Source organism: Anser cygnoides, chromosome 7 (genome assembly GCF_040182565.1).
Source record: "Anser cygnoides isolate HZ-2024a breed goose chromosome 7, Taihu_goose_T2T_genome, whole genome shotgun sequence".
NCBI lineage: Eukaryota > Metazoa > Chordata > Aves > Anseriformes > Anatidae > Anser > Anser cygnoides.
Genome location: NC_089879.1, coordinates 22,843,340 through 22,869,318, shown reverse-complemented (window position 1 = coordinate 22,869,318; position 25,979 = coordinate 22,843,340). Strand labels below are relative to the sequence as shown.

Below are 25,979 nucleotides of genomic sequence, written 5' to 3'. Positions count from 1 at the left end.
AGGTAACTGGGTGTCATTATTGAAGCCTAGCAGGCATATAATGTTGTGATGGGGATACAGATAATTGGAAACATTAATGCTTTGCAGTCAAGGCAAGGTATTTTATCATACTTGGAAGCTAGCAAAAATCCTTTCGGTAAAATGTTTTAATAGTGCTCGTATGCCACATCAGTGACAGCTTCCAGGAGTCAGGTTTTCAGTTTTGGTTTCCTTTTGAAAGGCAAAGATAATTATCTATATGTCACTAGGCATATAACCACGAATTAGACATACAGGAAAGAAAATATTACAGGTGATTACAAACATTTGGGCACTCTTCCATCAGTGTAGTCCATCCGTGATGAATGATATTTCTCAGATTTCCACAGTTCTGTTACATCCTATTGTTACACCTTTACAGCTCCATGGAAATTGAAATACATTAGGGTTGATGATATAATCGCTCACTGAAAAAGAAGTGTGTTATCTAAATGTCTCATGTCTTCTCTGGGCTAGGAAAAAATCAACAGATTAACTTTTGGATACTTAGTACATCCCCCTTTCCTCTCTGCTTCAAGCCAGGGTTAAGGTAGCTCTGATTGATTATAACATCAAAAACACTTGTTAAATTGTTCAGGTAATAGTCTGAGCTTGCAGGGACTCCCATTTCCTAGAGCTATGAATAATACACAAGTCTGCTTGCTTAACACTAAGATCTAGCTTTCAGAAAGTGTCAGGTGTTGATGTTGGCTGGAGAGATAAAGAACAACATAACTTTTATTGACAGTAATAGGAAAAGTTTACTCCTGCTTTCCTAAGCCTTCAGGTTGACCTTAGCATGCTGCGCTGTACACAAATTTCTCTTGTAGCCTTCCTGGGCTTCCATTTTCTTGAGTGCAGAAGATGAACGTGTCTGTACCATTTTTCTATATGCCACAGCACAGATCTTAGAAGAGTACTTGGGACTTAGGCTGTGTTTGAGATCCTCCCAGTTCTGGACTATCCCGGAGCCAAAGAAGCTACCACCAAAATACAGCTTTTACGGAGGGCAGTTTGAAAATGGGGTGAAACAAGCCTGGCTTGAGTGAAGAGTGTCGGCTGCATGACACGTGCTGGGGGGCTGAGTGTGAGTGCTACAGTGGGCAGCGTGGCAAGAGCAGCAGGAGCAAATATCTTCTCGCCCCTTCACTGTCCCTACAGAAATCTCCCTTTGCAACCACTGGAGCAGCTTGTTTCCAGCTCCCAGCAGGTCTCAGTGGTGTTCAGAGCCTGAACAATAAATCGTGCTGTAACCATACCCTCAATTCTTTCCTCCTGGGCCCGGAGGGATGGCTGGCACAGCCTGCTCCAGTCTTGGAAAACAGCCCAGAGCTGTGCTCCTCAGTCCCTGTGCTCCAACAATTCCTTTCCTGCCAGGTAGAAGTCTTTTCAGAACTGTTTCAGGCTGTTCTGGCCCCTGTGCATGGAAGTCTCTGACAGATGTGTAAATACTTCACCGTGACTGAAGCTTCTGAATGAGTATAAAAATAAAATAGGCCGGGTTTTGAATGTTTAAGATAAGCTTGGGAAGAGTTTGTGTTTGCAAACACCGTGAGGGCAAAAAATAAGTATGATGTAAGAACTTCACTTTTAAAGTTAAGCTTTTAAATACAACTTTTGCTACAAGAGGTTACATGAGCATTATTCAAGAAGCCTGTTGCATTCTTTTTTTTGAAAATACTTGCAGATGCGAAGTTTCATATATTCTTCTGCATATGTGTAGGTTTTTTTCACATAGAAACTTATTTATGTCATATGCCTTTTCAGATTTCTTGGATTTTCTTCCTAAGGTTTATAGGAACGTTATCTCCCTGTTTTTACAAAAGTTGTAATTATTTATGCAGAACATGAAAACAAAATACTAGGAATTTGTGATTGATTTCATGCATTATATGGAATCACAGGCAAAGAGAAAATTATCAAGTTAGAGACCTTCTCAGGCTAAAGTGTTCTTGTCTGAAGAGCTTTCTGAGCTATTTCAAGTAATGCATTAATTTATGAAATTTGAATGCTTGGTAATTCATTAACAGAAAAAAAGACTATCATTAACAAAATTGGTCGCAACAGTGGTTATTCAACTCTTTCCCATCTTCCTTTTTTTTGGCAGTGGAGTGATAGTAAATATTAAGCTGTGAAAAGATAAGATTTAACTACCGATTGCAATGCTTTGGTGATTGGGTATGTTAAGAAAGTGTGTAGTTGGTCATTTTTGAAATGATAGTGATTTTTCCCCCCAAAATAAATAGTGATTTAAACAACTTTGGAGAGCAAGTTATAACAGATTCTCCCCAGCTGCCTCTATCTTTCACTAGAGAACAGTTACACGCTATTGAGAAATACATAATTCAGTTCTTGCACACTGGAAAAGCTTACTCAGCATAGCCCAAGATGTATGTTGGTTAATGGCCCAAATAAAAGTAGTACAGCATAAAAGAAAAGATTTAAAACATCGCTATCGGTTTGGCTTAGGAGTTTGGGCTTTTCGAGAGGGAAAATGGGTATGTCTTTAGCTGACATTTCTGATAGTGTCACGAGCCTTTAGTCATTCAGGAAGCACCTCGGTTTTCCCTGGAGCTGGTTTAATTTCATCAATGAGCTTTCCATATCCTCTGGACTGCCCATCAATGTCAGATTTGCCATTTCTTTCACCCACTTCAATTATGACTGTTCAGATGGGCCTATTTATGTCTGCTGCAGGTGACAGAGAAAATGGAGTGAGGCTTAGTAGGCATATCTGGGGGGACTTAAACTATGGCCATGTTGCTGTGTGAGTGCTTACTTGTTGGGCAAAGAAGGAACAGACTTCATCCACAACAAAATGGCCAACTTTGTTGTCAGACCATTTAGTTCTTTGGTCTTCACATGGCTGCAACTTACAACTGTAGCTAAACTCAGACAGGCCCCATGACCAGAAGAGACGTGTTTCATCCCATAAGTGTTACAAACGTCTAGTGTACTGTACTGGAGTTGTTGAAGAACCACATGAGGATCGTCTCCTTGCTTTCAAAAATCAAAATAGAACGTGTCCCATGTTCTTCCTTCTAGTCTAGTGAAGAGTGAGCATGGAGAGAAGGGAGGTTACTTTCTGTCCACATGAAGAAAACCTCCAAGGTGGTGGTGTAGGAGTCATTATTTGGAGAAGAGGTGGAATCCCCTTGTACTTCAAATAGAAGTACATAGATACAACAATAGTTTTTACAGTTTACTAACAAGTTATGTAGTAAATTTATCTGAGCACTGAAATGTTGACATTCCCGCATGAAGAGATTCCCATAGTCTCCTTTATTTTCAGTGTGGTCTTGGTGGCAATGCCCTGTTTCTCTATTCTGGTTTCATTTGAGAGAAGTCCCAGTGCAACCTTCATGTATTTGTGCAAAGGCAGAGGTCCCAAAATGTTGGTCCTAGTTTAATATCATGGGCTTTTGAATATTCCTTCTCTCTGTGTTGCTCCAGAGAGCATTTTTGCCTCTCCTGGGCTGGGGAATTCAGGTTCATGCACACTACTGGCAAGACCTGTTGCTGGAAGTGGAATCTGAGCTCTCCTTTTGTCTTCTGATGTTCGTTTGTGTCATGTATATCTTAATAGATGTTGTTCCCTAAGTTTTCAAGACAGAATTGCTGGAAATGGCACATGTGATAATTCCAGACGACTTTCCCTCTGGCCCGTTGCAGGCTGCAGTCCTTTAATACCTTAACACTTAGAAGATGGGAGTACTTCCATAGCTACAGAAATTCCCCACTCAAACCTCAAGAACAACATAGAAGTGACCAGGCAAGTTTTGTTAGAAAATGTAGATGTAAAAGCAAGTGCTGATCCTCAGAGATACAGGGAGCGTTTTGGAGTACAGACATTCAATTCAGGCTGCTGACTTAATAGTTTCCATATATAAAGTTGACTGCCATCATTTCTTAAAGGAGTGCCAGCGTTCCTTTGCTACGTGGAAAGTGTGGTCTATTTAAATGCAATGTCATAATATATACTGTAGCAAGGTGTATTGCTATAAATAATGAATCATATAACATATGTATATTTTGTGTTTAATTTTATGTGTACTTATACTACATAATATATATAGGAGCTGCAATGTACAGTCCCTTCTTTAGGGAAAGGTTTTGGAACACAGATCACTCCCCTTCTCTTGCTGTTGGCGGAATGGCATATGGTGTTTTCTCATCCTGCTTGCAGAACCCAGTAGGTGACATCTGAAAGGGGCAGTCGACGTGAGTCAACTTTCTGTGCCACTTTCTGTGGCATTTGTGCGTGGTGTTGTATTTTCTTTGTCCCCTCTTTCTTTTTTGATAGAATGACGGTACGTTCAGTAATCAGAAGTGTGAGTGAATGCCTTTGAAATGCAATGTACTTATCAAAATGTGGCTGCACATAATGGAATTAGATGTCAGGAGACATCAGCGGGTTGCCAGCATTCTTGGCACCTTCAGTGAAGTCAGACACAGCTCCTCCTTGGGTGCGCCACCCTAGAGATGCTTGTTTGGAAATGTGGTGCCTCCGAAGGTAGTCGAGTTGTTAAAACCTTCAACCAAATGGTTTATTGTTTGTTTGTTTTGTCCTTTCTCCAAGAATTAGAAGAAAATGAGCCTGTGTCTTCTGCTGGATTTGGTTGCAGTGTAGAAATCATGCAGACTTAGTAGTTTGCACAAAGAAGTATGGTTCTTTTGCTTGCGTTATGTTTTTTTGCCACATAATGGCTGAATTATGCCTAAAATTACAGCTGAGTCAACTTGCATGTTGAGGTGGTGGCAGAGCTGTCTATTAAGCACTGTGCAGCTGGCAGTGACTTTCCTCCCCTGGTCAAAGCGTTTGTGAGCCGCAGGTACTGCCACAGCCGCCGTGTGCTTTGCCTCGGCACTCTCTGATGCTGTCAGCTGAGCCCGCCCCTCCTCTGCCTTTTCCCCTTTGACTTCTGTGTCCTGCATTGTTTCTTTCTAAAGCAAATTGCAAAATCAGCAAGTTGATAATGAGATTAGCGACTGTGACATTTGCCTCCAAGTGGCCGCATTGTATTTCATACCCACATTACGTCGGGCTTTGCTTGGAGAACGCACGTCCTGTGGCTGTAGCTGTGTGTGGTGCTAACAGAGCCCAGTCCGCTTCTTAGCTGATCTTAGACTCCACTGCGATCAGGACAGCTACTGGTGTTAAGTGAGCTTTATTAAGTTAGCTGATAAAGACCAAAGCTTATTCAGCTCTGGCCTTTCCACATGGTGCTCCCCTGTCAGCTGGGAGGCTCTGGTTCAGCCCTCTCCTCCCCGCTAATACCGCACGTCGCTCTGCCGGCGTGCAGTCTCTGAAGCTCCGTAATGCAGCGCATGACTTCTCAGAGAAAGCTGTAAACCTCTGCTTTTGTCTGGAATTGCTTACTATTGCAGTAAGAAACTTTTTGCACTGAGATGTGGAGATAAGTCTTCTGGGTCCAAGTCCAGATGTGTCCAGGTGTTACTCTTTGGGTGAGCATAGCGTGATGTTCCTTCTGCAACTGGGGAAATGATACTGAAATAAACGATCGGAGAGCCTGTAGGGTTTTTGGAGGATGGGATTGTGCATGATAAGCACACCACAAACTTCAGCAGTATGTGAGAAAGCAAATTTCCTTTATATTGGACAATGAAATATGCTTTTATAGGATTAGGGTAACTAGGTATAAAGACATTGTCTCTGGGTTGTTTTCTAAATAATTTAATGTTGTTATACACAGAGTAAATTGGCTCAGTGTTGCTACTTCCTTCTTAGGTGCATGCTTTGTGTCACATTTGTATTCTGTGGGTTATAGTAAAAATAATCCTTGTCAAAAGGCATTTTATAAAGAAGCAATATTATCAGGCTTGAAATAAACCCCAGTTCCAGCTTTTTTATTCTACATAACAGCAAAAAGAGGCCGAGTGCTGATGGAGCTGATCAGGAAGGGTTTCGAGCAGTGCAGGCAGGCTCAGGACAGCTCTGCACCACCCCAGGGGTACCGTGGCTGGGCTGCGGGCTGGTGCTGGTGCTGCGAGAAGGGGGCAGCAGCTGGGGTCCGCCTGCCTCACCCTGCAAAGCCGTGAGCAGCTGCGCAGCAAGGCCAGAACAGGCCCTGTCTGTTCCTGAAAGTGCAGCTGAAAATATCTAGCTGGTTAGCTGCCCGGTACTAACCCTGCAAAAACTCACCACAACCAGAATTTGGCTGAAGTCAAGCAAAACTGGGAGAGTACACTCAGGTGTGAAACACTTGAAAAGTGTGTATTAATGTGCACTGGCAGAGCTGACTGCTCTCTGCTGTCCATTGTTGCTGAATTTGCCTACACTTCCAAATACCTAGAATTTCGATTTGTTGGGATTTGGAAGCGGTTCTGGGGAGCTAGGATTTTCAGTGCAGGAGCCAAAATTGCACACAATATCTGGTCATCAACACATGCATCTCAAAGTCCATGGTATCTGTTATTTCTGAGTCCTGAGGGAAAGACAAATTTTCTTTTAATTTCTAAAATAATTTTGACGTGCTCCAGAAACTCCATAAACACAGCAGGCTGTCAAATTGCCAGAGAACTGAAACATTGTGGGTTTTTTTGTAGAATTTTCTGCTAAGAAATTTGCGCCCTGATTAAATTCAGGTATGAGCAAAAGTCTTAGTTGTTTTGCAGACCGAATAGTTTCTTTTGCTTGTGTGCTGATTCCGCGGGTACGCATACAGCTGAGCAGTCCAGCTCAGGGGCATAAACCTACCGGGACGTTGTGGTGGTGCTTTTGGGCCATTCGTGCATCTCTGCCAGGGGCAGCGGAGGGCCACTGAACCTGGCTGCTGTTGTACCCTGTAGAGCCTCGTAGAGTTCCCGTTGCTGCTGGGCTTTCATGTGGCTGGCTCTGTATCTCACGTTTTGAGGTGAATTAACCAATTTGTGTGGACCTTCACGCTGGTTTTCAAAGAAGTTTCCAAGTGAGCCTTACACGTGCTTGTTCTTTGTGTCTTTCTCAGTAGCAGGCCTCATGTCAGGATCTCTCCCGTGCAGGGGCATGTCTGGCGTGCTGAATCCTTGCAGCTGTGGGGAGAAAGCAGCATGGTGCCACGATGCCAGGCTGACCCCACAACGTAATCCTGTGCTCGGTGGGGGTCTTCTCTGCCTGGATTGGGCACGGGAGGCTCACCCTGCCTGGCAGCATGGTGCGTCAGCCCTGCTCGTGGGCACGGTGCTCACGGAGCGAGCTGCTGCATCCCAGCCTTCAGGCTTTGGTTTCCTGGTTTCTGCAGCGTTCTGGGAAGCAGAATGCTGCACAGCGAACCAACACCCCTGCGGTTTGGTTTTGTGGGGTTGGGTGTTTTTGCTTTTGTCTTTCTCTTGCATCTAAAGATGGGAAAAAAAGCCATATATGAGTTTTCAGAATATTTAGAGCCACGTTGTGGCCTCAGTGATAGTGAAAATCCTCTCATCCTTCACTTCACTCCATTTGTATTGCTGATGGGAATTCAGAAAGCAGGAGGAATGAAGATGCACTAGGAGATGTTTCTGCTCATTGCATTATGTCTGCAGAGCTAACCGGCATTGGAGCAGTAGGAAGGCACCATTGCCGCTTAAGTTTGGTCCTAGTGCTCATGTACACCACTGTTGGGAGATGATAACTACTCTGATTGCATTAACAAGAGGAATTTTAGGCTGACTTTTGCTAATAAATACAGTGTAACTGCAAATGCTGTTGTTACTTAAAGGAAGCTTTTTAAAAATTGGTTTTCTGTCAAGTATTACGTGCAGGCAGCCACTTTTAGTAGGGTTTTTCAGTATTACAAGTTCAGGTGAATGACTTTTAAAATAGCTTCACAGGGAACTGCCCTGTCTTTAAGTGCATTCTTTAATTGCAGCTTTTCAGTCTTCAGTGCATTTATTATATATTTCAACCAAAACGTGAAATCTGTGTGTTTCAAATGAAGTCCTACTGACAGATTCACAGATTCACAGATTTCTCTAGGTTGGAAGAGACCTCAAGATCATCGAGTCCAACCTCCGACCTAACACTAAGTACTCCACTAAACCATATCCCTAAGCTCTACATCTAAACGTCTTTTAAAGACCTCCAGGGATGGTGACTCCACCACCTCCCTGGGCAGCCCGTTCCAATGCTTAATAACCCTTTCGGTAAAGAAGTACTTCCTAACATCCAACCTAAAACTCCCCTGTCGCAACTTTAGCCCATTCCCCCTCGTCCTGTCACTAGGCACGTGGGAGAATAGACCAACCCCCACCTCTCTACAGCCTCCTTTCAGGTAACTGTAGAGAGCGATAAGGTCGCCCCTGAGCCTCCTCTTCTCCAGGCTGAACAAGCCCAGCTCCCTCAGCCGCTCCTCGTAAGACTTCTTCTCCAGACCCCTCACAAGCTTGGTCGCCCTTCTCTGGACTCGCTCGAGCACCTCCATGTCCTTCCTGTAGCGAGGGGCCCAAAACTGAACACAGTACTCGAGGTGCGGCCTCACCAGAGCCGAGTACAGGGGCACAATCACTTCCCTCGACCTGCTGGCCACACTGCTTCTTATACAGGCCAGGATGCCGTTGGCCCTCTTGGCCACCTGAGCACACTGCTGGCTCATATTCAGCCGACTATCCACCAATACTCCCAGGTCCTTCTCGGCCAGGCAGCTTTCCAGCCACTCATCTCCCAGCCTGTAGCTCTGCTTGGGGTTGTTGCGCCCCAGATGCAGGACCCGGCACTTGGCCTTGTTGAACTTCATGCAGTTGACCTCAGCCCATCGCTCCAGCCTATCCAGATCCTCCTGCACAGCCTTCCTGCCCTCGAGCAGATCGACACACGCACTTAGCTTGGTGTCATCTGCAAACTTACTGAGGGTGCACTGGACGCCCTCATCCAGATCATCAATAAAGATATTAAAGAGGACCGGCCCCAGTACCGAGCCCTGGGGGACTCCACTAGTGACCGGCCTCCAACCAGATTTGACTCCATTCACCACAACTCTCTGGGCCCGGCCATCCAGCCAGTTTCTAACCCAGCGAAGCGTACGCCAGTCCAAGCCCCGAGCAGCCAGTCTCTTGAGGAGAATGTTGTGGGGAACGGTGTCAAAAGCCTTACTGAGGTCAAGGTAGACCACGTCCACAGCCACTGTACTTTGTGGTGTGTCTTGCAATGTCAGTTAAAGCCAGCTGCTGCAGCGTACCCATTCCTGATGGTCTGATAGCAGTACGGTATTTGTCTTTCACTTTTTCCAATTGCCAACAAACTCCAGCGGAAGCGATGCCAGGAATTTCTGATAAAAGGGAGTGTTGTTACCAAGTTCTGCTGAAAGTGACCTTGCATTGTAACTGCCCAACCTTACAGACCGTTTGTGTAGTGGGCAAAATAGTAGCTCTGTGCAAGGAAGCAAAAGGAAACTCCCCTGCAGTATCAGAAGGTGATTCTGTACTAATGAGGGAGGTAAACGATTTACATACTTGGTCTGTGTGAATCCATGTGCATTATAAAAGCTTTCTAAAGACAGCTTGTATTGACGTAAGGCTTTGCTCAGAGATGAGCAGAGTTTGCCATAGCAGTAAGCAGCAGGAGTGCAACAGGCCACTGGTCAACTAGCAGTGTGTCAGCCAGTCTACTTCTTGCTATTTCTACAAAAATGGCTCTGCACTGACAGTGTATATTCACTATGTATAGAGAGACTAAGGCCTGGGTCTGACAAACTTGGATTTTTCAAAATCTTAGAGACATGCCTCTATTTTAAGGGTATGCTAAACTGTCACATACAGAGCAGAGTAACGAGGTGGATAAATGTGAATCAGTGATCATGAAAAGTCATGAGATGGCAATACTGCTTTGTATTGTAATACAAAGCTTATTACAGATTCAAATAATATATTTCAAATATATTTGTAACACATAATAGTTCTGATGGAGCTATTAGACTTCCAGCTTCTCTTGTTTATTTCTGCATATTCCTTGTCCTTGTATTCAGTATCGACGATATTAGCTTTTATGCCCTTGTTTATAGAACTGTCTGCAGGCAACCCTTCTGAGTCCCAGTTTGTAAACCTCCCCAAGTTAGCCAGTCTGTGGGCAGAGGTAGTTTTCCTGTTTTCCCTGGGATGTGTTCTGCCCTTGCCCGACAGACTCGTCTGATGTCACCATGTAAACCGCTCTCTGTTCTCCATCGGGCTCCATCCGTTCTGGCCAGAGTTCGGCTCCCCACCACCCCTCCTGTCAGCCCCAGCCGGTCCTGATGGTTGTACCAGTTCTGCCTGGTGCCTGCAGGATTTGAACCGCATACAGCTGAGCTGTTGAGCGCTAAATCTCTTCTTTGTTGGATACGCAGCAGTGCAGATGCATAGAAGCAGTCTGCTACAGCAGCTCAGCAAATTTTATGGGCCCCAATGGAGTAGGGGATCAGACAGGGAGGGAGGAAATAATAAATATATTTTTGACAGTGGTAAGGTACTGTTCTTTCTAAAGTTGCTTGTTAGAGCAGTAGTGAGTTATAACTTCCCTGTAGCTCCCCATGTCTGAGGCTCAGGTTGTGCCTGTGTCTGTGCGGAAACTTCTTAGGTGCTCAGTGATGTCCTTGTGCCATTGATTTGTTGCTTTTGCAGACACGCTGAAGGCAATTCAGCTGGGCACAAGCATGACTCTATTTTTTTGTTCAGAGGGACATTCTGCAAATGTCCATTGTAACTGCCTTTTTCGAATATTTTAGGAGTCAGACCACATTTTATGACTAATCCCATAAACGGTTCTTCATGGAAAGCTGCAGAAAAATTACTTCCAAAAGCACATACTAAGATGTTTGTGGACGTTCAATAGTCAGAAAAAAAAAAGAAAAAAGTTTGATTCATCATCAAGAATTATAACGTATAAATAAATAAAACTGTAAATGTCATCTCTTCTAACAGATTCTATGTCCCCAGAATTGTATTGTTCTCTTGTATTGACATACTCTTATTCATATACGTATCTGCAGAGCGTAGGTAATAGAAAGGCAGCTTGTAATGAGTCCTTCTCTTTGGAAAAGGGATAGATTTGGTTTGGCTTATTGTCGTTATGCCCTTGTTATCTCAGGCATAGCTGCCTCTAAATTTTATCAACCTATCTTTCTTTTGCTTCTATAACTTCTGCATTTTATTATATTTGTTCTGTGGTAAACCTGTCAGCCTGATATTCCAAGTTTCTTACAGCTGTAAAACTTATTCCTGCCCTCCGAAGTATCAGGTGCTATGTTAGAGGGCCAGGTGAAATATCCCACAGAAAATGGTTGAAATTGTTGTTTCTGAGGGTGAAAATTTATTGTCTGCACCCTGTGTAATGCTGGAACTGAAGGATTATGAAATCATACAGCTTAATGAAAGGATGACAGCTTTTTTTTTTTTTTTCTTGAAATACAGTTGGTGTTTCCCATGAGCCATTTAAAACTCAACTGATGTCAAAAATACAAAGAACTAGACTTAAGGACACTGTTTCTGATGACCTCTCCTAACACTGCTAAGGCTTTCCCAAGAGTTGAGCATTTAAGAGTCTATATTGGAGTGGAGGTTTCCAAAAAGAGCTCTAAGCCAGTGGTTTTTGTCTGTTAGTATCTCGTTCAGGCTGTCAGTCTCGATCAGCACAAATAAATCACTGCAGCTTTCTGGCTCCATCTCATTTTCAGGATTTTGGAACGCTATGTCCAGGATCAGATTCCAGGTGCGACAGTTGTGGTGGAATCCATTGGTGCACGGAGGTTTGGGGATGGGTACTCTGAAGAGGATTATACAAAGTCTGACCTCATGGTCTATGCGATCGACCCGCAAACAAATCGAGCTATAATGAGGAACGAACTTTTTAAGTGAGTATATTATTTGTCACTCTTCTTATGCTTCTAAGGACAGTTTTGAAGCCTGTGGGTCTGTCGCTGTTAGTAAGTGGTTCAACACAATGGGAACAGAAAAAATCTATTGAAGCAGCTGGTGTACAACACCTACATCTACGGTACATGCAGCTTGGGAGTTTACTTCTTACTAGGTTCAGTCCATTCCCCTGAAGTGAATGGCCCCAGCATGTGTGATGTAGACCTTGCCCCATGAGAGCTTGCAATACATTTGCTTCACTCTGGAGAGCAGCTTCCAGTTTAAATTCTCTGAAGGAATTTACTTTCTGTGTACCAAAACTGCTTGGTGATCTCCAGGCAAGGGCTTTGGTGCTCCAGTTATTGACCTTCAGGCTTTCTGCAGTTTCTTTTGGGAACGTATCTCCTTCATTCTTTTATTTGTAGAAACCAAAGGAGAAGAAAAGAGAGATGGGAAGGGAAAGGAAAAGAAAAGAGGTGGTGTGTACCTGGTCCAAAGCACAGCCATCGGGACATGACCAGGGTGTGCATCTACATGCAGGAAATCAGCAGTGCTCACAGGTCCCCAGTGGGCTGGGCAGACAGATCTGCATGCGGACATCCCATCAGCTGTTAGAGATGGGGAGAACCAGTAGACAGACCACCTACATACACAATTTGACGTTATTTTGTCTTTTCGATCTATTTCCAAAGTTGCAGTTAAGTTCCAGTGTTGCATAAAAAACAAGAGGCTTTTTACTGATGGGTTTGTGCTCACAGCATGTTGACTGTGGTGGGGACAGCTCTTGTCCCTGTGGCAGGTTTGATAGGGTGCCCCCCTGCCCGGGGTTCTGCACCTTAGCAGAGCTCCTGGGGGACACCGTGCTGACATGCAGCTCTGTTCTCTGCCTGCTTGGAAAAAAAAAAAAAACTTGGAGAAGCCAGAGGTTACATAGGTAAGGAAAACAAAATTAATATAATCTCTTTGCATTATTTTTTTTTTCTGAGTCATCACTAGGGGCGAGTAGGTTTTGTTACAAAATCAGTATTTCAACCCATTCAACTGCCAGGGTATCAACACGGTCACAGAACCATCTTGTTAGGAACTGTATTTTTGTTTCAGCATTCTGCATATGTATCAAAACAGGGAAAATGGTAATCAAGTTCTTCCTCTAAAGCAGACACGATCTTTTGGGTTGTTTTTTGCGTGAGTTTCACCTATGCATTTGCTTTTTATCTCAGTGAAAACTAGACCAGACTGCTCAATGATGGCATAAAGCAGCATGTCAGTCAGCAGCCTGTTAAGTAAATGGCTGTGAGCCATCTCAGTGAACTATGATTGAAAAAGGGCTTGTTCTCCCGAGCTCTTAATTTAGTACAGATGAATTATAGCATACTAAATCTCTGCATATATTCAGAGTTTATAGGTTGGAAAAGATCACTGTGATCAGTCTGACCTGGTATAATAAAGATCATAGGAATTCCCAGAATTAATTCTGCTTTGAGCACGTCTTTCAGCAAAGGAACTGTTGGAGAAAATCCAATCAACTACAACCTTCATAGTGTTACTGCAGTGGTAATTATTTTTACTGTCAAAAAGTAGACTTTAAAAAAAAAATAAATATGTCTAAGTGCAGTCATTGTGTTTTGCTATAACTCTGGGTGCTAGATTGAAGCACACAATTGGTGCTTTTAATTTCTTGTTCCCCCCAAAGCCTAAGATTATGATCACATCATTCTGTTAATTTTCTTTTTTCTTTTTTGGCAAGTTCTTTGTGCTCTGCACTCTGAGAAATGTTTTAAGTTTTTTAATCACTTAGTCTCTCTGGACCCTCTCCAGTCTTGCAGCATCTCTCTGAACTAGCAGTATAAAAGTCTGACGCAGTTTAGCAGAGGTAGTTTTCAAAGCAGTGGCAAATAAAGAGGCAAGATATCCTCCTTCCTTCTGCTGACCATATTTTTTTGTTTGTAGGCATCTCCAGGGTCATAAAGTCTTTTTCAGTCTAAGCGATGCATTGGGACTTTGTGTTCACTTGTCTACTGCCAGTTCCCAGAATGGAGTGTCTTCATTTTTGGTAGCAATTCGTCCTACTTGTTATTTCTCCGCTTCCACAGTTTGTAAATCCATTGAGGGCTGGGTTTTCTTCCAGTTTAGAGTATGGCTGAGGTGGGATCCTGTTAAAAATACTCAAGGTCTAAAAGACATTATTCTGTGCTGCCCAGGTTCAGAAAACTTATGTGACCATGATGACAGTTGAAAATCCTCTGTCACCCTTTTGTTCCTTCCTCTCTTTGGAAAAAGCACTCTGCAACTCTAGTATTGGAATAAGAAAGTGAGCTAGTGTCTCTGCATGGAGGCAGTTTGTTCTTTCAGGTACCTAAGAAAGATATCTTCCTGTTGCAGACTCTCTTCACGGACAGAAAATGCATCCCTTTGATTTTGGTGCCCATTGAGAATGTAGGAATGTCTTCGGGGATGTTTGTGTGTACAGTGGAATACACAGAATAGAGTTAAGATAGGTTAAAGGCAAATTTTCCAGGTCGAATGGAACGTTATTCATTCCTCTGATTTGAAAATGTATGGGATATTATCAACTTAGAAGCAATCTCATTAGAATGCTCCATGTGCCTGCTGGTGTTTTTTTTTTACCATTTTATTATTATTATTAATTTTTCTCTGCCCTCTCTTCAAAAGCTTTTAAATATGTAAATCAGCACAATCTTGGGGAATGCTTCCCTGGCTTTAGGGTAGAGGTGAGTAAGGGTCAGCTTACTAAAAGTAAAGGAGAGAAATGAAACGAGTTTTATAGCATGAAATCTGAAGTTAACAAATTTTCACTGGCAGCCTCAAGAGATTTGACTCAGCTCAAATCTAAAAATAAAACCCTTCTGTGACCATCTTTGCTGGAATTTAGATCTTTAGAGGGATTACAGGACACACGGCAGTGGTGGTGTCCTCATTGGGAAGGGATTGGCAAGAACCACAAACATCCTTCTGCCAGCCAGGAATCTGCTAAGGATCTTAGCAGAAAATAGATTAATTGGCAGAGGCTTCAATTAAGAGACTGGATATGATGGAAGAAAGGTTGCAAAGTCAGAGATGGGCCTCCAATTTTAAAAACTTAATTTAGTAATAAGGAATGTAAGTGAAAGGAGGAGACAGAAGAACTGCAGCACGCTCTGGTTGTGCTGGAGTAATGCCAATGTGCATGCACAGGACATGCCATGCTCACCAACAGGCTGTTTTGAACAGGTGACTGCCTCATGTCCAAAAGTCCCAAACATGTAGCCTAATCCCACATATTTGTATTCAGGCAAAATGGGTGGAAAACAAAAACGTGGTTTAGAAATCATCAGTAAAACAGCTGCCCTGCGTTCCTCATTGCCAGCCGGGGAAAATCTATGTCTCTCTCAAGAGATGCTGATTTTTCCCTGTCCTGTACTCTGTAAGACCGATATGCAGTGAGAGATTCATACTTCTCCTTAGGACTATTACATCTGGTTACCTGACATCTTTATTAACCGGGAACCTGTCTTGTTAGACCAAAAAATGTGTGAATAGTAACTGCTTTGATATTTCCTCCCTTTATGCCAAACTCCTATAAGGCTTTGAGGCCTCTTAGATAATACTACAGACTGAAATGATCAGCCTCGTTTTTCTTAATCTTTTATATGAAAGAAGGTTCGATTTATTAGAGCATAAAAAAGTTGCATCTAGAAAATTTGTCCTGCATATATTAGGTGGAAAATGTCCACCATTAAAAATAAAATACTTTGCCCGTCTGAATCTTTTGCACAATGTATCATGTTTCATCATGGAGTAGAACGTGAACAGTTGAGTTACGAACCTTGTAAAACAGGGTTTGTCAAGAAAATGCTAACAGAATTTTTAAGAGAGACTTTTAAAATCTTGCAGAGATTTAATGCTGTCCTAGCTGAAATGATGTCTTTGGCCAGCTAAAAGGATGTGTAACGTGCAGCAGTGACACCTAGTGTACAACAAAAGAATTAGAGACCCGTTTGTACTCGGTTTATAATCTTGCAAACCATCATTGCGGGTCTTCAGGCAGAGAAAAGGGATTTTTGCTTAATTACCCAGAAAATGCTTTGTAGAAGAAATCAAGGAATCAGTTGTGAATATTAGTAGAGCACAGCAGTACAAAGGGAAACAGTTCTTCAAAAATGCTTTGGGTTGGTTTTGTGAGACTGCAAGTCTGTGAGTAGTCACTGCTCCTCTTTGAAGCTGGTATCACAGAACTGGTACCCAGTATTTCGCCATTTGGGATGGTTGCTCTGCGTGTCAGGAGATCCAGCTGATAGATTACACACACAGATCAGAGTGTGTCCTTTCCGAAGTTAGAAAAAAGTGGGGATGAACGAATGCTATGAGAATTTATCAGTAAATGAATTTGTTTGAGAGGAAATCAATTCTAAGAAATGAACAGCCTTTAAGAAGTGATCTTTTAGGAGTGTAATTTGTCTTGTGATCATCCAAATGAAATAAAAGCTATTTCAGACTTCTTTTAGACATCCAGAGTTAATATGCAGAAATTGTTTCAGAATATTTTTTGTTGTTGTGTTGGTCTTTTTTTTTTTAATCTGTGCTTTTCCCAGCAATTTCTAGGAAAACCTGTGTACATGGACAGAGGGGGGATTTTGCTATAGCTTAGAGCCAGCAGGATCCTTGTCCATCTGAGTGGGTGCCTCCCACTGTGGTCTTTACGGCTGGAGTTCAAGGAAACTACTTGGCGGCTTGTGAAAGAGTCAGCCCTCACTTCCAAAAGTGATCCAACAATTTTTCTTTTCCTTTGGAAATTACAGCCCTGGCCTAAACAACCCCAAAGGCAAATTTCTGCCTTTTTTTTTTTTTTTTTTTTTTGTCAGAGTCATATGGGAGAGTATTTTCAGTTATATGGGATATAAGATAACTTGATTAGGATTACATTTAGCTGCTTCTCTTGAAACTGCCAATTATCAGATCACATACTGAACTTGTTCCACCACATTTGCTCTTTCAGGTACTGTTCTAGTCCTTTGCTTTGTAACTCTTCTTCAAAGTCCTCTCCTAGTGATGCACAAAATCTGAAGTTAGATGGAAGATGGACATCACTGTAGGTTACAAGCAGTGACAAGAGTTCCCGACTAGCTAATACCCCACTTTTGCCATAGGATTTAACTGTCTTAACTGTGTGTCTGGTAGGCCTACTTAATACCAGTGTCTTTTTGATACCATATTGCTCCTGTAATTATTACCATTAGTCAAGATTGTTCTGGTGTCTGGCAGTGTTCAGATAACCTGTGAAGTTTAAACGAAAACTTATTATTTGCAGTTAGTGCTTTTCCTTTTAATAGAGGTGTGAAATGCCAGAAGAGGTAAAATTCATCTTATTTAAAAAAAAAAAGTCTTGAAGGAAACAAGATTATTTTCTAAAATTTTATTCTCCTCCACCTTGCAATTCTGTATCTTTCAGGAATGTTGCTACAGGTTCCACCTAAAAAAAATCACTAATGGAGAGTTTGCTCTAAAATAGCTTGAAGCCAGTGAAAAAAAAACAACATGCTGTGCCACCTTTTAAGAGATCAACAACTCAGATGTTCACTCCCACTCGAGATGAGTTCATCTTATCATTGTCCCTTGGTGTTTTCCTGTTGCCATCCTTGAGAAGTCCTTAGGAAGGAGAGTCAGAAGTCTTATTCAAATAATTCAGTACATAGTATTACCACTATGTTGTAAGAAAATAGCAGAGACATGGAGGCTAACTAGGCAGAGCAGATGCAAGAATAAGGTTCCAAACTGATGCAGCCGTGTGAGGAGAGGATTATTAATCTTAGTAATTTTTCCAGATAAAAGTTTTCCATATCACCTTATTTTTAATATTGAGAGGAAGGTTAAAAAGGAACAAACTGGACGGATCACCAACCAAAAACATTACCCTAAGAAACTAAGGAAAGTCCTTTAAAAATTAGGTGCCTCTAGTTTAGCATCAAGTTCAACTTGTGGCCAGACCAGTCTTTAGGGGTGTGTGCAGGAGGGTTAGTTAATCCTCTGCACTGAAGGAGAAAGCACAAAGCAAACTGTTGGCCGTGCTGTTCTCTATGGCATGGAGAACTTTTTGCCCCTAGAAATGAGAATAAGCTTCAGCTCACCGCCCCTTTTCAGTGTTTGAACTGTGTTCTGGCATTAAGTACGTTGGAGTTATCACTGACATGGGGATTATGGGGAATTACTGATATTCTTAAGCACATAAAGGAGAGGTATGTGCTTTATCAGAGCATAGTTATTAACCCAACACTGCAGTAATTCAAACACAGTTAATGAGGTTGGCTGTAATAGTTTTCTTTTGTGAAATTGAAGGTTCCTTGATGGCAAACTGCTGGATATCAATAAAGAGTTCCAGCCGTACCTGGGACAGGGGGGACGCATCCTGGAGATCCGCACCCCAGACGTGGTAGCGAATGTCAAGAAGCAGGCACAAGCCGTAGGCTACACGGAAGGTGCACTCCTCGCTCTGGCTGTCATTATCATCCTCTGCTGTATGCCGGCTATTTTAATTGTTATGGTCAGCTACAGACAGTAAGTATTCTGACTCCTTTTTGTAACAGCAATGTTGTAGTAAGGATGGTACATTTCTTAGCTGAGCTGCTTTGAAAACTTTCCTTTATTGCTAGTCTACGTACGGGGAAATACTTGTAACATCCCTCCCATCACACTAGTTGGTTAAGGCTTAATGGGGACTTTGCATGGAAAGATGAGATGCACGGGAAGTGCATCTTGTTATTCTTTCTTAAGTTGAGTTGCAGTAACTGTTCTGGAAGTCATGCTGAAACAAGATCAAAAGCCAGACATCTGAAATGCAAGTGGAGATTAAAACTGAATTCCATGCCAAAAATAAAAATAAAAAATAAAGAAAATAGTGCTGGTTAAATAAGTGAATCAAAGATCAAATTGCGTAGCTCAGTCAAAATAAGAGGAGGACTCAACTGTTTTTTTGTTTAAATCCTAAAATATTCAGTTATATATTTTCTCTATCTGTGTGCTTCTTAATTGCAAATATTTAATGAAAATTTGATTTTGTGCCATGTTAGTGCTATTCAAGTCAGCATAACCAGAAAAAACCTGCTTGATATTTTCATTCACCTTTCATAGACTCAAGAGTTTTAAGTCATGGGGCTGGTACACTAATTAAAGGATCAACATCGCTAACTAGTTCCTATGAAATGGACTGTTTCAGGTCCACTAAAAATTCTTTAGCTTATTATGAAAGATTTTTAATTCCATATGCATATTCAGAGCAAAAAATTATCAATCATTGCAAAACCAAAACCTAAATAACTCCGTGCATCTTCCCCAGTAACAAGCTGTATTCAACTTGTGCATACATCCATCTGTATCTCCATGCCCTTCTATCTCCATTTAAAAATCGGTGAACTAGATAGAGTGCAATATGCCCTTATCATGGGAAACCTTTGCTCTGTAGGACCAGGCAAGATGGGGTTCCCAGAGCCATGGTGGATTTTTTCATTTGTTTTTTTGGTCGTTTGTTTGCTTTCTGAGAAATGCTTTGTCGTCTGCTCCCTTCGTTACATCAAGGGCAGTGAAGTGGCAGCGCCTCTGCAGACTCCCGCTGCAGTGTTGCAGCAGTCTGTGGGAGGAGAGGGCACAGACAAGCTGATGTGCATGTGTCGCCATAGAGCACTTACAATTTGAATGCTGCAATAGGTGTAATATAGTACAGCATTCCAGGTGGGATTTAAATGCTGCATTTTTCCTTTCTGCACTGCCATTTGGAGTTTTTTTTGGAATTTGGAATTTGGAATGGAATTTGCCATTTGGAAAGTACTACGTTAGATGATTCTGTGATATGTTATTCATTATTGGAAAAGCTTATCCTACATGGACAAAATAGTAGCCTGCCTGAAAGCACTCTCCATGGTGACATCAGAAAAGTAGGCAAGAACAGCCATTTTCTAATGGCTACTGCAGGTTCTTTGGACTGCGTTTACACCCCAATTTCTCCAAACAGTTTGGGTCAAAGCAGAAAATCTTTTACAGAAGTCTGGAAGTGCTTGACAAACTTCATACCAGTGGGATGGCAGCACATCTCAAAGCTGCTTTATGTCTATCGTTCATATGTAAAGTTAGCTGTTAGATTCCAGTGAAACACTACTGAACCAGCCCAACCTACCACTAGTTGGTGATTACTGTTTTTATTATCCAAGTGGCCTGGTTCTCTAAGAAAGGTAATAGCAAAATTTCTCCTTGGTGCCTGTTAGATAATGAAAGGAGATTAACAGTCTTTTAAGGGCTTTAAGGAATCTGTCTAACTTCATCAAAAATCACATTTTAGTTGTCTAGAAGTACAACTTGGAGTTGGATTCAGAGCAGACCAATCTAAACTACACCTTTATGGAAAAGGTATCAGTGAAGAGGATCAAAGAAAATAAAAGACATTTTACTGTTAATAAATAGCAACAGCATTACAGCCTTTTCCTCCTCTTTGAAAGGAGCTTCAGTATTTTTCCTGATAACACTCTGACGAAGGAGGTACTCGAGGCTGCCTTTGAGTGTAGAGATTATAATATATAAATTATACATTGTTTTATATTATTTTTATCATTAAATAAATAATAAAATTAACTGTCATAATCACAGCACATATAATGGAAATTTTTAATATTTTCTCACTGCTAAAACTTTTTATGTGCAGTAGGTGCATTTTTCAGTGCTTTCCAGACCCATGATCAAGTTAACATTCAGAGGATTAATTTTACTTACTAAATTTTGTAAAAGTGCTACTTAAATTAAATGAGTTATCTTCTAAGTATAAAATAACCACTGTCAATGTGCAGTTCAATGCCTACATTTATGGCTTTTGTAAACAAGCCAGAAACTCATTATTCCTTGCTATTATGTAGTGTCTTAGAAATACACTATTCAATGTAACCCCAGAAGCTAAGTATAAGTAACACACTATTAATCACAAAAAATGTTGTTTTCTTAATAGAAACTGAAAATAATACTCTTTCACTACTGAAGACATTTTCTGTAGCATTCTCAAAACATTTTAAAGAGAGAAAGCAGTTATAAAAACACATCTCTAGTAGTCTATTGGCTAACGAAATATGACAAGGTAGATCCTGGTTTTGTGTCTTTTTCTTTTCTGTCTGTATGTGTGGCAGGGATTTGTTTTCTGTAAGCCCAAAGCAATTTTCCCTGCTGTAATTCATGCTTATACCAACTGCAGAATTGTTTCAAGAGTATTGTAAATAGCAGCTAAACACTCACTGTTCAGCTCTGGAAATTACGATTCTTTAAACATGTCATTAATTCTGTAATTTTATGTGTGGAATAATTAAGTAGCATCTAGTTTATTACTCCTATTAGTTTCACTGTTTAGGACAATTGTTACAAACAGAATTAATTTAACCTTCCATTTTATCTCCTCATCTTTTTTCTGCATAACAAAACAGATTCAAAGAGTAAGTATTTATTTTCTGCTTTGTTTCTAAATGCTTGCATAGGAATTCTGAGGGCTTACTCGTGTTCAGTTTTAAAAGGGTAACTGACAGTCAGTGAGACTTACTTCCTACACTCCAGTTTGTTTCTGAACATTCTGTATGGCAAGGCTTTCGAGTGTTACGTGTATGGCCACTCAGGGCCTTTTCTTATTGCACACTAACATGCATTTAAGATACCACTGTTCAGGACATAGCCTGTTTCCTTCAGAGGACAGGAAAAATATTAATCTGTGTGTGGTATTCCTCAAGCAAGCAACTGCATGTCAGGCTGGGGTGCAAATGAGGAACCGTAGTTTGTATTTTCTAAGTAGAAAATAGAGTTGTGTGGTTTTTCTTTCTGTTTGTTTTGTTTTGTTGCAGTGAATTTACCCATAAAAAAAAATCTTAGGAAAAATGTTGAGACTGAAATTTAGCAGTCAGCTATAATGAGAAAGGAGTTGTAAGTGATGAATTAAACTTTGCCAGAGTTTTTTGTATTTAAAATTATAGTCTCTTGGCATTTGAGTAAAATAGTCAAAGGAGCTTACTCTCCCTGCCGTTATCCCTGGGCAGCCAGTATAATAAACCTGCTAACGAGAGCAGTGTCAGAGCTAGCGCGTACATCATTGCCTGGAAGTGCATGCTGCAAAGTGGCAGTGCTGGGGTCAGGAGGCGTCTGTCCAGGGTGGGTGCTGAGGTTCCCTGAAGAAAGAACAAATAGTGGGGAGGTGCAAAAGATGGGTAAAAATTCTCATGTTACTACTTCTCTTTGAGGATGAGAGGCAGGAATGTTCTGAAAACTGCAGGAAAAAAACATAGAAAACTTTTCATTTCAGTTTATGTTAGGGTATAGAGTGCTTCTAATTTGAGTGTATTTCTCCACCCTGCACGGCTTCCTGAAGGCGACAGGCTGAGTGCGCAAAGACTGCAAGAATCCAGATGGCCCTACCGGCAGGCAAACCAGCCAGCACCGCTGCCAACAACCTCTATGAAGAGCTTGGCGACAGCACCATGTAAGTGTTCCTTGCAATACATCAATATAATTGATAGTGACCGAAGCCATGATTCACTTTGCAGGGATACCACTTCCAGCAGTCAATGTCAAAAAAGCTTTTCTTCATGAAGGGATGTTTCTCCAGCTGCTTGGGGTTCTCCAACATCTGGAAAATAAATAGAAGTTCTCTGTAAGGAGATAAACATTTAACCTGCTAACGGGGATTTCTCTTAATGCACAGGGGAATCTTTAACAGGTTTTTAGTTGGCAAAATGCAAGGCATAACCAGATGTTTTTTCTAGAGCCTACAGCAGGCCATCGCTAAGAGGGGGAGCCAGGATGGCTCCTTTATAAAAATCCAGGCCAACATTTTCCAAAGCTGCTGACTAAACACATCTAATAAAATTGCTGCACCAAAACTTCTGTTTTTTTTTTTTTCTTTTCTTGTTGTTGTTTTAAAATTAAAACCATTTTGAAAATTAAATTTAAACATAAAGGAACTATCAACGTAGAGAAACAACTGGCAGTTCACTGGATATGTCTTTTACCTGTTAGATGCTTGTAATATAATAACATTGCAAAGATGCCTATCTTTTCATGCCTTTGTAAATCTGAAATTTATGGACTCCAACAACAATTTAACTCTCAATATGAGAACATTACAGTAGAGAAGAGCCAATTAATATTTGTACTGTACTGAGGGGGTGGGGCAGAGGGTGTTGCTGATCAGCTTTCCAGACTTACTCGTCAATGTTTATATTTTAAAAATGGGTAACGCTGAAGAGTACAGCAATAATAATGTTTGGAGGCAGGGAGACGGAGCCACTGGTGTTGTTGAGGACTTCCAACTTCTGTATTTTCAGTCATTATTTGTTTTGTTCAGAGTGTTGAAATGTCACAGATGCCGTGATTGAGTTTATTAAATGGTAAGGAGGTGTGACAATGCCTGTCACTGCTGCTTTACCTCTTAGCCATCTGAGAGCAGGCTCCGTGCTCGAAATGATGCCAGAGCTTGAGCTTTCTTATGTAGATACAGGAGCTATACTTGAAGCAAGAATAGTTTCTCCTAACTGCTGGATTTCCTCCTATACCTTTTGCCTTTGTGAAGTGTTATTTCTGGGGCAGGAAGAGAGGAAAAAACTGTTTGACAATAGCATATAGTCACATCTTTGAATGTGAGCACTTTGACTGCAAACCAAATGGGATCACGTCTGTACGTTTATGCATGCAGTGAAATGCCCTGCTGGATAGAATTCCTATTTCTTTTGCATTTACTAAATTCCTACTGAAACTAACAAATGACTTCTGCTGATTTTACTGGCAGTGATATAAAGCTGATTATCATTGGGAATTGGATGTCCCTATAGATGAATTTGCGCTTTGTACTCCAATGAATGAATACCTTCTGCTAAACCCAGATCAAGCTTCATTATGCTGGGTTATTTTACCTGCAAAGATATTTTTTTTATTATTATTATTATTATTTATATTACTTTTTAGCACTGAAACATGTAGGTGCTAATTTATAGGTGTGCAAAATTCAAATTTAGATTTATATTCATTTTGATAAATAATAGTTTTTCATAGCACCAAAAAAAGATCCCATATTCAGAATACTTTCTCCCAGATGTCTTTGCATACAGCTACGTTAAGGAACTGATCAAACATCTATGAGTAAAAATCCTTAAAAGTTAAATGAATACCCTTAGGATTAAAAAAACAAATTAAAAAAACACACAATTCAATAAAAATAAGTACAAATTACACATTCTTTCTGTCAACTATTTGATTTCAAGGCACTGGTATAACGTAGGAAATTACTCTTTAGGAAATACCTTTTATTAAATTTTGACATGAAGTTTAGTAAAATATTTCCTGTGTGTAGTTGTCCTTTCGTTTGCAGTACTGCCTTGTGTCTTGTGTTCTTAATTTGGTGTTTATAGCAAATGAAATGAAACTAAGCTCTTCAGTTTTAAATCTACCTTGTCTCATAATTTTCATTTTTCTCTGTCTGGACACATAGGCATCAGTAAGTAAGCTCATTTCATTGTCTTAATATTCGTAGCTAGTAGAAATGCTAGTTTTCCTTACCTTAGTTCCCATTAAACCTTGCAATCTGAAACTCATCTTTTATTTGTCCATTGATCAAGTACAGGAAAGACATTTACTGTGAAGTTTCAATACTTGTATTCCTCTTTATCCTTTTGTAGGAAGTAGAAATGAAGTATGATTGCTGAACTTGAATGGTATTATTTCTGAGGCCAAATAGTCATACTAAGGTGAAAAAGAATTAAAACAATAAAATCCTTAAAATCCTGAGTGCGCACACAGGAGATTTGCTTTCTGGTCATGGACTTACAATATTAGAATTGGATGGAAGCAAAATCTTTTTTTAGTCAGCTATTTGTAATTCCTTGCTAGACAGGTACTCATCTTTCAGTTTACACAAATAGGCTTCATACTGGCGAGCTGAAGTTTCTCATTGATTAAAATACCCATACATAAACAGAAGAAGATTTCAGGATAACCTCATCTGTGAGAGAGCTCATATGAAGCAAGGAAGGAGCTAAGAAGCTTTTGAAATAATCCATTCCAGTAGCATAAAGGTTATGTCATCTTGCATGAGCTTTCTACTGGAGGGTGTCCTTCAAGTTCAGAATCATTTATTTCTCTCGTCTCTAAATAGATAGAGGATGCTTGACCAATCTTAAAGTATGCTGCTTGAGAATGAAGAGTTAGTTTATTATTAGTGTGAAATCAATTATTTTTCATACCAACTCTACACTAGAACAGTTATCTACAGTATATGGTTATGTTCTGCCCAAAGGCATAATGATTTTTGGAGAACTGTAGTGCCTGAGGAAGAGTTTATTCACTAACGTAATCCTCTGTGGCTTTGCTGGGAGGGTTCACAAATGGGACAGTGAGCCCTGTATGCTGTACAGTGGTTCTTCTCGATCCTCCTGGGTCCCTATGACAAATGGGAGGCTGTAGTTTCTCTCTGTGAGTCATCTCCCAGCCAAAACAAGAAAAAAAAATAAAAAGCAAATGTGTTCTAATATTAACTGTGAACATTCAGGGGATTTTTACGTATGAATTATTAAATTACATTTCCAGTTTTTTTAGGGAATGTTTAACCACTAGAGGTTAAGTTTCCAGTAATTTAGATTGAGTAATATTTTCAGATCTATAATATATATAAAAAAAAGGGGAGGAGGGGGTGTCAAAAAATAATAATAATTAAAAAAGGAAATAAAAAATATCTGCATAATGGAGCAATCTGTCCAAGAGGTCTAATACAGCTTCTTCCAACATTCATGTCAAAATGGAAAATATTGTTATTTTTTTCCACTATTCCTTTTTTTTCCAAAAGTTAAAAGAATATGACTCAAATTTTGTAAAAATAAGAATTTTTAACTCAGAAATTTTTGGAAAACTGTTAGCTCAAGAGACTCTAAAAATAGTTTTAGTGGTAATTTTTTGTATAAATGTCGTTACTCTCATGCTATATTTTAGCTGCAGTTGCTTAAGGCAAGGGGAAGGTTTTCAATGAGGCATTCAATGCATGGGGTAGCCGCAAAGTATCTTTACCTAATGACAAAGGCAGTGAAGTTCCAATTGAATTGCACAAAAGCGGTAATGTTAATGTTGCCTTTACTCCCCACTCTACCATAATGCCCCCTTACACCATC

At 40.7% G+C, this 25,979-nt stretch overlaps 1 protein-coding gene across 19 annotated transcripts in view; it reads left to right on the top strand.

Annotated features, from left to right (window-relative positions):
• Positions 1 to 25,979, top strand: part of PCDH15 (protocadherin related 15) — a 738,695-nt gene that overhangs the window by 694,680 nt on the left and 18,036 nt on the right. For 17 of the 19 annotated variants that reach the window (XM_067000244.1, XM_067000234.1, XM_067000238.1 and 14 more), the window contains 3 exons: positions 11,640 to 11,816; positions 18,151 to 18,369; positions 22,196 to 22,306. In XM_067000244.1, the coding sequence (XP_066856345.1) occupies positions 11,640 to 11,816; positions 18,151 to 18,369; positions 22,196 to 22,306 (507 nt within the window). Of the gene's footprint in view, positions 1 to 11,639; positions 11,817 to 17,266; positions 18,102 to 18,150; positions 18,370 to 22,195; positions 22,307 to 25,979 lie in introns of those variants that run through there. The other 2 variants (XM_067000251.1, XM_067000252.1) reach the window with 2 other exon arrangements.